The 12,188-nt window shown below is 39.9% G+C and overlaps 1 protein-coding gene across 7 annotated transcripts in view; it reads left to right on the top strand.

Moving 5' to 3' along the window:
- The first annotated feature begins 1,308 nt into the window (after positions 1 to 1,308).
- The window catches only part of slc4a5b (solute carrier family 4 member 5b), a 33,920-nt gene continuing 23,040 nt past the window's right edge, over positions 1,309 to 12,188 (top strand). For all 7 annotated transcript variants that reach the window (XR_007110853.1, XR_007110854.1, XM_047569497.1 and 4 more), the window contains exons 1-3: positions 1,309 to 1,376; positions 6,984 to 7,054; positions 7,356 to 7,565. Coding sequence is in view for 5 of the 7 variants with exons in the window: in XM_047569497.1 (XP_047425453.1) it covers positions 6,985 to 7,054; positions 7,356 to 7,565 (280 nt within the window). In the remaining 2 variants the exon portion in view is untranslated. The remainder of the gene's footprint in view (positions 1,377 to 6,983; positions 7,055 to 7,355; positions 7,566 to 12,188) is intronic.

The raw sequence follows: 12,188 nt of genomic DNA on the forward strand, positions 1-12,188 counted from the left end.
CGAGCACCATGACAATGAACACGACTGTGATGTCGACTAACTGGATCATAAAAAGCTCAGATTTGGGTTTGAATTCTTAAAATACACAAAGTTTATTTCTGCAGCACATTTCAACAATAATGTGATTTACAAAGACACAAAAACAACAGAACAAAAAACATTAAAAGTTTAAAATCTTTAAAAGAATAGTTAATAATAAAAGTCACGGTGCAGAGTTAAAATAGGACTGAAAATAAGACTGATAGATGAATTTAGTGAAGGCAGGTGAGTGATTGAAATGTGTTTCAGCCGAGCTGCAGATTTCTGGGAGTTTGTTCCAAATATCAGGAGTTTTTTATTCTTGTGCACAAAAATGTGACAAATGGTCATAATGTTATGGCTAATCGGTGTATCAGTGGCGAGATGCATACATTAGATTATTATTATGATTATTGTTGTTGTTGTTGCTGTTGTGGGACTGGTTGGTTGAAGGTTGGTTGCTGTGTTGTCGTGGAACATGAGTCATCTAGTGCCCTCTAGTGGTGACTCACTGACACTGGTGGACTCCGTGGAGGATGAGATTTATTTTAATAAATGTTAAAGAAAAGACACATGTTTCTTTGTGGTGGTGGATCAAACGTGTGTTTTATTAACAGGATGAAGAGTCAGGGGTGGTTAGGTGGTTTTAGTTTATAATATATATAATATATTTGTACTATGTTGCCTTTATAGTCTCATTTCCTTACATATTTTTTATACTATCTTATATATGTTTACATATATAGACCTCCTTATATGGCTTTATATTGTTATAACTGAACTGTCATTTCTATTTCATTTCTTGATTTATATGTTCTTCTATTGTCTATATTCCCTGGTATTATTGTGTATCTTAAATTAGCTGATACATTTTTATTTGTAGTTACTGATCCTTTGGTTAACTTACTGATAACTCATTCATTCATCACCGTTTATCCCCTAGAGAACGAGTGAACAGTCTTTATGGGCTTTAAGTTAACACGATCTATGGACGTATGTACGTACTTAATATCTATTTATAAATCAGTTACTTCTCCATCATGTATTTTGTTCCTATATTATGCAAATTTACTTTTTTCATACAATACATGAGAATGAAGCTGATCTGTAAATAAATCTCTGATGGAAAAAAGAGCGTGTAGAAAATGTGAATGGACCCCACCCACCCCCCCAGTATTGATCACTGTTACCCCCCACCCCCCCCCCCCCGCCCCCCCACCCCCTCCGGCCTGGTCCGATACTCGATAAGTCGTCATTGAGAGTTTGTCTGTGGAGGTTCAGCTGCTTCGTTCCACTCAGACTCAAACCGAACTCCACATTCATCCGCCACTCTGCTTCCTCACCTCTCACATCATCAGGTACGACACAACTTCATTATTAATCTGCATATCAGGTTCATATTTCCATAAATACATTAACTAGCTCAGGTTAAATTGATGTCACATCACAGCTTGTTATTCATTTTCTCAAAAAGATGAACTCAGAATGAGAAAAGACTTTATTGCCAAGTATATTTGTACATACAAGGAAATTGTCTTGTTTATTGCAAAATTATAACAATCAGATAATTTCATTTTGAGATTTTAGTAGTGAGTTGAATTTTTAAGCCGTATTTTTTCTAAATGGATCGTCTGTGGTGTTGATTTTCTACTTTAACTGAAATAAAAACTAATACATGCAAAAAAAGAAAAGAAAACACCTCTTAAAATTCCTTTAAACCGTGTGTTAAATTCTTATTTACTTAAATAAATGATCTTAAATTTATCTGGTTTAAAACAACAAATTTGACTTGTTTGGTTTCCTGAAGATGTTTAAACCAAGTCTTTATTTCTAACTTAGTGGTCGTTTATTAGAAGAAGACGACGTAGATGAAACGTCTCCATCAAACCAAACGAGTCCTGAAAACCAGATTCATTTTCCAGATGAGTTTTAGTGGCTTCAGTGTCAGGAACAAACTGTCTGATGAGTTCATCTCAGCTCCAGCAGCAGCGGACTGAATGAATGATGGTGCATTGTGGGTAATGTAGGCACCAGTTTTGAGAATGAAGATCTGGATCTTTATATGGTGCAACCCAATCCCTAGGCTAGCTCCAGCTACATGCTACACGTTGTCTTAGTCTGCAGATTCTTGTGTTAAGCTCTCTACCAGAGGTTAGCTGGTTCGTGGTTAGCTCATTGGTTGTTAGCTGGTTGATTGTTAGCCCATAGGTTGTTAGCTGGTTTGCTGTTAGCTGGTTGGTTGTTAGCTGGTTAGTTGTTAGTTGGTTGGCCGTTGGTTGGTTGGCTGTTAGCTGGTTGGCCCTTAGTTGGTTGGTTGTTAGATAGTTGGCTGTTAGCTGGTTGGCTGTTAGTTGGTTGGCTGGTAGTTGGTTGGCTGTTAGTTGGTTGGCCGGTAGTTGGTTGACTGTTAGCTGGTTGGTTGTTAGCTGGTTGGTTGTTAGTTGGTTGGTTGTTATCTGGTTGGCCGGTAGTTGGTTGACTGTTAGCTGGTTGGTTGTTAGTTGGTTGGTTGTTATCTGGTTGGCCGGTAGTTGGTTGGCTGTTAGTTGGTTGGTTGTTAGTTGGTTGGCCGGTAGTTGGTTGGCTGTTAGCTGGTTGGTTGTTAGCTGGTTGGCTGGTAGTTGGTTGGCTGTGAGCTGGTTGGCTGTTAGCCGGTTGGCTGTTAGTTGGTTGGCTGGCTGTTAGCTGGTTGGCTGTTAGTTGGTTGGTTGGTTGTTGGTTGGTTGTTGGTTGACTGTTAGCTGGTTGGCTGTTAGTTGGTTGGTTGTTGGTTGACTGTTAGCTGGTTGGCTGTTAGTTGGTTGGCTGGTAGTTGGTTGGCTGTTAGCTGGTTGGTTGTTAGCTGGTTGGCTGTTGGTTGGTTGGTTGTTGGTTGGTTGGTTGTTAGCTGGTTGGTTGGCTATTGGTTGGCTGTTAGCTGGTTGGTTGGCTGTTAGTTGGTTGGTTGTTAGCTGGTTGGCTGTTAGCTGGTTGGTTGGCTGTTAGTTGGTTGGTTGTTAGCTGGTTGCTGTTAGCTGGTTGGTGTTGGCTGGTGCTGTTACTGTTGCTGTTAGTTGGTTGGTTGTTAGCTGGTTGGCTGTTAGCTGGTTGGTTGGCTGTTAGTTGGTTGGTTGTTAGCTGGTTGGCTGTTAGCTGGTTGGTTGTTAGCTGGTTGGCTGTTTCCTGCTGTGCAAAACAAAACACTGTGAGGTTAATGGAGTCTGTCTCTGCAGATATAAAACGTCATGGAAAGGAAACTCGTGCTGAACGTCTGGGTGACGTCCTGGAAACACACTCATGTAACTCATGTAGGAAACACAACAACAGTTTGTGTATTTATAGTTTATAATTGGACCGATCTGTAGCTACAGAGTGTCAGAATAATCAGGTGGAGTAACAGAGACGCTTCTTTGCTCTCAGTGACTAAAAGAGAAAAATAATAATAATAAAGTAAATGACTGTAAACTGAATTATATATAGTTATATATAGTTATATAGGCGTACCTAATGAACTGGCAAGTAAGTGTCAATAACCAAACATCATTAATCAGATATTTGTCATTTCTTTATTACACTCTTTATCTTGCATGAGGAAAAATCCACAAACAAATCAATTTAATGGGAAGAAACGACAGGAATGTGTAAATATTAACAATATAATATAATATAATATAATATAATATAATATAATATAATATAATATAATATAATATAATATAATATTAATGGTATTAAAGCATCACAGGATTAATAATGTGCTAAGAGGCCTGTGGTTAATCTGAACGTGTGTTTTGGGTGAAGTGTGAGTGTTTCTGGACGAGTGTGTGTTGTGGGTTTAGTGTGTGTGTGGGTGGAGTGTGTGTGTTGGGGGGAGTGTGTGTTGTGTGGAGTGTGTGTTGGGTGGAGTGTGTGTGTTGTGTGGATGACTGGCCTCATGTGACCGTCCTTCACACTCAGTGATCAGGCCTCAGGAACCAGGAGGCCACGGGAAATGACACGTATCGATCAGCCTGGAAAAACTCACCCAGATCAGCTGTAGACGCAGAAACACACGTCACCACAGACCAACACCAACACCAGCATCATTATTTTATTATTTTATTCTTAGTTCAGAGCTGCAGACATCAGGTCATTAATACTCGAACTTTATGAAGTTATTTATTTATCAGGTTTAAGTTCTAAACACTTCACAGATGGTTCCTAAATATAAAATATGTGCAGGTTAAACTATTTATTAACATATTTATTTGGTAAAAAACAGAATGAAGAGGTTTCTGCTTCGTACTCATTCTTAGAAGCAGGTGTTTCTTCTCTGTCACCTCATACATGAGGTCTTCATCTTAAATTTAACCTGTGAATGATGATTTAAAATGATTTATTTGCAGGAATAAATCCTGTATTTAACACAGAGGTTTATATCTATCAGAACTTCCTATAAACGATAAATGATCATTTGCCTGTAACATCAGAAGATACATTTGCAAGTTTTCTAAATTTTCAGTTCCTGGTTTTTGTTTTCGTTATAATATGTGTAATTATTTGGGTACATGATGTTTATTATGAGACAGTTTAAAGCTTTTAAGCTTTTTTAACTCTTTTTATTCTTAAGTATTTTGAATAATTTTAAAGCCTTAATGATGATTCATGCATAAATAAATAAAACTTTTATTTAAACCGATAACAGAAGCTGAGTTACTACGATGACTCGTATAAATTACAGTTGAACTGCAGCCTGAACTCATTTATGGAGGATGAACTGGATTCAGGAGTTTCTGTACTGGAGTCTAAAACACTGACTAAGGTGCAGGGATGTTATAGTAGAATGTTTTCACCTAATAAAGTGGCCAGTTAGTGTAAATTTAAATTCTATTTCCTCAATAATCCCCTACATCTTTATTAAGACCACATGAGATGTTTCTTTGCTCTCAGTGAGCAAGAGAAGCTTTACAACTTGTCATGACCATGTGTGGACTGTTAAATAGGTGTACCTAATAAAGTGGCCAGTTGTATTTCTTCAGTAATCACCATATTTTTTAGAGCTTTGCCCATCGACTAAATGAGACTTTTTAACTTGTTCTAAAACACGTCTCATCTCCTCAAGTCAATGACTTTAGTTACTATTAGTGTACCTAATTAAATGGCCAGTTAGTGTAAATTTAAATGGAATTTCCACAATTATCAACCTACATCTTTATAAACAGAGACGTTTAAAGTCATGACAACGTCTGGAAATTAAAAATAAATAAATAAACAAACTAAATGGCTTTGAACTGAACTCTGCTTGGACTGTTATATAGGTGTACCTAATGAACTGGCAATAGATATTTGTCATTTCTTTGTTACACTCTTCATTTTGCATGAGGAAAAAAAAATCAATTTAATGGGACAAAATGACTTTGAATAGAACTATGCTTCTGTTAGTGAACCTAATTACCGAGCAATGAAGCTACGAGTACAGTAGCTTGTAATGATACATGATACAGTTAAACACGTAATAAATTATATGTGTAATAATTATTTATGAATATTACATCCAGTTCTAGGACTGACCTCTAGTTTTAGTGGAGCGACGGGGGGTGGGGTGTTCGTGGGAATCCCTGTGCAGCCGTTTCCTCCTGGTCTGCGTGGGTCTGAGTCATGAAGGGCTCCTGGGGGTTTTACATTGAGTTTTCCTTTCGTCACCCATCGACCAGCTCGGGACAGCACATGCGATTCCATGTGGTCCTGCAGAGCTGAACGTACAGTAATAACTCTAAGGCTGAGAGGATTCCCTGAGACCAGAGACCACCGAGACCAAAAGAGCAAAAATAAAATATAGTAAAAATAGAACCAGGTCCACTCTCCATCTGGACATTAGGATCAAACCAAAGAACCCAAAGTTCCTCCACGTTGGGTTTTTACCTCTTAAAGTGAACCTGGCTCCAAAATGCTACTGATTCACTACAGGAGGCAATGTACACACAATTCAACCTTTGGACATTTTATTTATCCTTCGTTTAATCAAATTCTACCATTGTGCTCATTATAGAATCTATAAGAATATTGGTATTTTCTCACCAGAACCAGTCACCAACACATGCTACATATTAATGCTAAGCTAACTTTCACCATTAGCCCACTAGGTGGAGGCAAAGGGCTCAGATCCTGTCAAGCAAGTCATCGTGTGGTAGATAGGTGATGGAGAATCATGTGGATGGACTCACGAGATAGAGGCAATAAATGAATATCAGATGCATTTGTTGTCATTTGTTTTAGGATATGGTGAAATATTGAGACAGAATAAGAAATTCTGACATCCGTGTTTTCTCCGTTAGCTAAGGCTAGCTAGTTAGCTCCAGCTATGTGATGCTTGGTATCAATGGAATGAGTAGTTTCTAACGATGGTAGGACTGATGATAGGATGGTAGGAGGAGCTACTACTAGCTGGAAGGCTAGGAAGCCAGGAGCATATACTATTCTCTGGGAATCTAGGAAGAGCTACTATTAGCTTTGAGGCTAGGAAGCTGGGATGAGCTACTATTAGCTGAGAGGCTAGGATGATAGAAGTAGCTACTATTAGCTCGAAAGCTGGGAGGCAAGGAATAGCTACTATTAGTTAGGAAGCTAGGAATAGCTGTTATTAGCTGGAAAACTAGAAAACTAGAAAGAGCTAATATTAGCTTGGGGGCTAGGAAAAGTTACAAAGCATCGTACAGACCTGTTTAATACTGAAGTATAAACATAGACATGCTGGCTGTGAAATTCAATGTTTGGCTCCATGTTTTCTCTGTTAGCTGAGGCTAGCTGGTTAGCTCCAGCCATGTGATGCTTGGTATAAATGGAATGAGTAGCTTCTGTAGTTTCCAATGACGTCGATGATTGTAGCATTCTTTAACGTGAGTTTTATTTACAGCAACCATAAGTCATCTCAGGCTATTCCGATTATTTCAAAAATGATACCCACTGGGAGATCTGTATTAAAACGTTCCTCTTCATGTCTGTTTCAGGATGGATCATCATGACTGTCAGCGAGGGAGAAGCAGAGGTCACAGACGCTACGACGATGAGGAGGAGGATGGTGAGAAAAATATAATCCAACCAAGAGGCCTTAATTAAATCCTCAGGTTTACCTATCGAGCCGTTCATCAGTTAGTCAGCCAATGACCAAAAGCTTTGTGCTAAGCTAACATGCTGCCACTTATTAGTGAGCCAAACTCATTTCAGTCAAAATACTAAATAAATGTGAGATACATACACTACCAGTCAAAAGTGTAGTGTAGATGCCAACTGTATTTCTACCACCAGATGTTTAAGACATCATCCTGAACCCTCTGATGTTCCTGTTTCTCTAACTAACCTCGACTGTATCTCTGTCTCAGAGGCCCAGCCGTTCTACATCGGCGTTCCGGTTTCCCACAGGCGGAAAAGACGTCGACATCACTCCCACGTCAGCGACGGCGAGCGTGAGTCACGACAGTACGACCACCACCACCACGACCACTCACACCGAGGATATTACCACGACAGAGAGGAGCACTACAACGACGAGGACGCCAATTTAGAGCCCCACGAGCCGGCAGATCCCTCAGGTTAGAAACTAAAGATGATAAATCAAAGGTTATCTCCATTCTCGTACATGAACTACATAGCTGTCTCCTGGCTGTGACACGTCAAACTGACATCAAAGAAATGAAGGCCAACTGTGACGTCTCCTGTGTCTGGACTAAAGCCAATGACCAGCTGGTCCACAAGTTCTGCACCTGAGGGGAAATAACTCTTCATACCAGCAGGTGGCAGTAGTCTGGATTCATCAGTAGAACAAGGAAATTAAAAGGGCTACTATTGGCTAGGAGGCTATGATAATAGGGAGAGCTGCTATTAGCTTGGAGGCTAGAAAACTAGGAAGAGAAACTATTAATTAGGAAGAGATACTATTAGCCGGAAGGTTAGCATTAGCTTCCATTACCTTTAGGCTAGAGAACTAGGAAGAGATACGATTAGCTAGGAATAGCTACTATAAGCTGGGAGGTTAGGAGGTTAGGAATAGCTGTTATTAGCTTGAAGGCTAGAAAACTTGGTAGAGATACTATTGGTTAGGAAGCGATACTACTAGCTGGGAGGTTAGGAAACTAGGAAGATATACTATTCGCTAGAAAGCTAGGATTAGCTCCTATTAGTTTGAAGGCTCGGAAGCTAGGAAGTGCTATTATTAGCTGTGAGGCTAGGAAGCTGGTAATAGCTACTACTAGCTGAGAGGCTAGAAAACTAGGAAGAGCAAGGAACTAGAGAGAGTTTGGGGGCTAGGAAAAGCTACAAAGCATGATTCAGAGCTGTTTAATTTTCACGTATATACTCTGGGGAGGACACTGGACGATCCTTCTGGAACTGTGACCTTGGTGTATGTGAAATGCATTCTGGGATACCTAGCTGAACCGATTCCACACAAGCCTCCAAAAAACACCTCCAAACTGAAACAAGTGATGCAAGTGCACGTCCAGGTGTTTGGACTGTAGATGTGAACTTTCTGGCCCTGGTCTGGAGTCTCTCCGCTTGGAACTGATGCTGCTCCTTCAAAGATCTGATCAGTCAATCTGATCGTTTGGGGGCGGGGCTTAATGTGGTGATGGACAGAAGAGTAGCAGCAGTTAATTGGTTGGCATTTCCTTTTTTTTGTAATGGTTGAAAAACTCCTTATAATGAAATGCCAGACTCACATTCTAATAAGACTCGAGGCTACTCCAGGTTAGCAGCTTTCAGGAACAGTTTTTTTAAACGTCTACGGCCTAGTGAGAGGCGAATGACCCTCGCTGATCTGTGCTGTTCGCTAGATAATCTAAAAACTCTGCTGGGTGCAAACATGAATATTTTGCAGCGTGGTTCCTGTTCCCAAGAGGCCATGAGGTCTGAAGCCTGTAAGCTGATTAGAGCTGAGGAACTCCGCGCTGTGTATGTGTGTGTTACTTTGGGGGTGACTGTGAGTGTTTTATGTGTTTGTCAGGAATCAAAAGTGTGCAGCAAACACGAGTCCGGTGGATGGTGGATGGTTTGAGGCTCTGATGCGGGACCTCCAGACTCGTCAGAGACGTGAAGTTATGCTGACGATGGATGTGCTGCCTTGGGTTTCTTGAGAGTGCGAGTGTGTGCATGGGAGGAGGAGAGTACTCCAGGGCCCTGTGGTGTGTGTCGACCCTCTTAAAGCCTCTGGCTCTTTGCTGCTTTGGAGATTTTAGTGGATTTCCACCACAGCTTAGAGGAGACCGCTTCCAACCCAGTGCATGGCGCAGGTCTTATTCGGACCGACTTCTCCCATAGTCACACACAGCTAATTGAAGCAAGAAGCAACCTGGCTGTGGAAATAACCTGAGAAAGGAGGAATGTCTGTGAGGAGGTGTGAAACTTTCCTCTAGTGATGGTGAAGAGCTAGGAACGCTGAACTGTTACAAGAAGGCAGGAAGCTCGAGGCCTGTTTTGTGTTTTGTTTTTTTGTTTTTTTTGTTTTTTATTTTATCGGCCCAAAGCAAACCTGAGGATCTCTCACCGGTTTGGTTCTTAGCTCAGAGGATCCAGTGAACATGGCTTCATACAGGAACTTACCTGGCATCCACACAGGTAAAGACGGAAAACAGCCCTGAAAAGATATGTAGAGTCATGATGCATTAGCAAGACTCTCTAGCTACCTGCTAACTAGTTTTAACTCTAGCATCGTTCCATTTAAGTTTAAATTTCTTAGATAGTTGGGTTTCCATTTCCCCTAGAAATGCACAAACCTAAATATTCCAATAGAAAATGGTGAAGGAAACTCCTACATTTCTAAAACCCTCCCAAATATCTAAAGCTAAAACATTTTTATGCTCTCATGAGGTGGTTTTTCACACGTATTGATATAAAAGTTTATCACATAAGTGCAATGGAAACACTTTTTTGGTATTTTGGTTGTTCATCTTCCTCAAATGAAGTCTCTCTGGCGTGATGAGAATTATGGGATACTGCGAGATGAGACATTATGAGAGGTGAGATGAGAAGTTGTGATCACAGTCTATTATCACCTCATGAAGTGATTAGTGTTAATTAAATAGACTTGCGTAAATATTGTATTTCTAAGTATCTTTCCAGTTATGCATTTAGTTTAGTTTTCCCTGTTTGAGAACTTGTGGCTGAAGAAACAGTGAGGAAATATAAAAATGTCAGTTTATTTAAGGATTAGTCTCAAAACTAAACAGAAAGCACAAGTAGAACCAATCAGAGTATCAGAAAAAGTGTAAAATTCAATATGTCAGTACGATGACACATGATGCTCTAATATCTGAAATGGGATAAAAGAGTTTCAGTGAGAAGTGACAGCTGGTAGCAGTGCTAACTTTTGTTATTTAGGGCTGTCAGTAGATTAAAATATTGAATCGCGATTAATCGCATGATTTCCATTAATGCAAATTAATCTCAGTTCTTAAAGTCAGTTTTAAATATTCTTTTAAGGGATGTTCTTTAAATTTTGAGGAGTTAAAATGAACTGAAAGACACAAGGTACAGTATGGATCAAAACTAACCTGGAACACACATTTGCCATGTGTGTACAGTAGGGTTGTCAATGGATTAAAGTATTTGATTGCGATTAATCACATGACTTCCAATAATGCAAATGAATGAATGAAGTTTTTAATCCTCCCAATCAACACGTGAAAGAGAAAGATATGCTGCTTTATGCAAATATAATTTATTGTTATTGCAACTGTCCAAAACAGTGACGTATACTGTCCAGATTACTGTTGTGCCGGAGTCTTATTTGCAATTTGTGATCCAGTAATAACTCAGTTCACATTGACACTACAGGGTAAATATTACAACTGCACTTCAGCTTCTGCTTTCCACAGCGCTGCTGCTGCTTTGATTATTTCCCAATTCCCCAAACTATCATGAGGCCGAGGTTCATAATAACAGAACATGCATGCAACCTCATGTATCTATTTGGAGTTTCATTTATTTGCTAGACAGGAGGCGCAAAGTGGGGATTACACACCAGAGCAACAAAATAAAGAGCCGAAACAACTCGTTGTGCATCACACTTAGGCTCTTAATTCATCATTAGTACAAACATATTGAGCTTAGAGTGGCTTTTAGTCGTAATCCCAGTTTACAAAACATCAGTGTGTGTTTGTATTTTCCCCAGTGGTTCATACATATTACCTTCATCCATAATGAAGGTAATATGGCCTGATCTCCTGCTGTGGGATTACATCGGCCGGTCGGAGATCAGACACATAAGAATGCAAACTATGAACATAACAAACCTCTTGGTGACCTGAGCTCAGCTGTAGGTGTAGCTGGATGCACTGCGGAACATTGTGTTGTATCGTGTTGTGTTGCAGTTAACACAGATTACATAATCGTCCCCTGAGCTGATTGACTCTGTGAATGTCACATTGAGGTTTACGACGCTTAGATGTGGCAGCTCTCGTATCGACCAGTTCATGAGCTCAGATCTCAATTTAAGAAGAAAAACTGATAGAAACCAGGAGACTAGTGTTAATAAACATGCAGCCGTGTGCTAATATATATAAATATATATATATGTGTGTAAAGGTAAATGCACAAATAGATGCAGACCAACAGTGTGGCGACCCTCCAGGCTCCTGATGTTAATGGAGATTGATCTGCTCGGAGTAAAATTAGAAAAAGGTGCCTGCTGATAGATTACACATGGCTTTCAGATACTCATTAGAGGAGGCTCGTTAAAGATGACTAATGGGGGTTGTTTAAATTAGATACGGCTCTTTCCATCGTCGGGCTGATTAAACAAAAACTCCACAGCTCATTCACTGATCTGAGCCGGTGAGTTCAGGGAAAAAAAGAAGGAGAAACCACAGTAGATCGAACAGATGAGAAGTTAAATACCTGAGAGGAGGATGCATAGCAACGTATTTCATTCTGTATTAGAAATAATGTTGGGAGGTTACAAAGAAAGAATGTCTGTACCCTTAGGTATTGGTCTCCATCATCCAGGTCATGGTGTATCCTGAAAACAAAGCTGAAACAAAGACAGATGCACTTGTTTGGTTTCTTGAAGATGTTTCATCCAAGTCTTCAGTTCTAATAGATGTTCTGTTTAAACCTGACTTATGTATCCTCACTCAGACAGGAAATCATGGACTCATGAGAGCAGCACTTCTCTGCTTCAGGACGACTGGATGGTTTTCTTGAAGACGTTTAATCCGAGT

This window comes from Mugil cephalus, chromosome 19 (genome assembly GCF_022458985.1).
Source record: "Mugil cephalus isolate CIBA_MC_2020 chromosome 19, CIBA_Mcephalus_1.1, whole genome shotgun sequence".
NCBI classification, from domain to species: domain Eukaryota; kingdom Metazoa; phylum Chordata; class Actinopteri; order Mugiliformes; family Mugilidae; genus Mugil; species Mugil cephalus.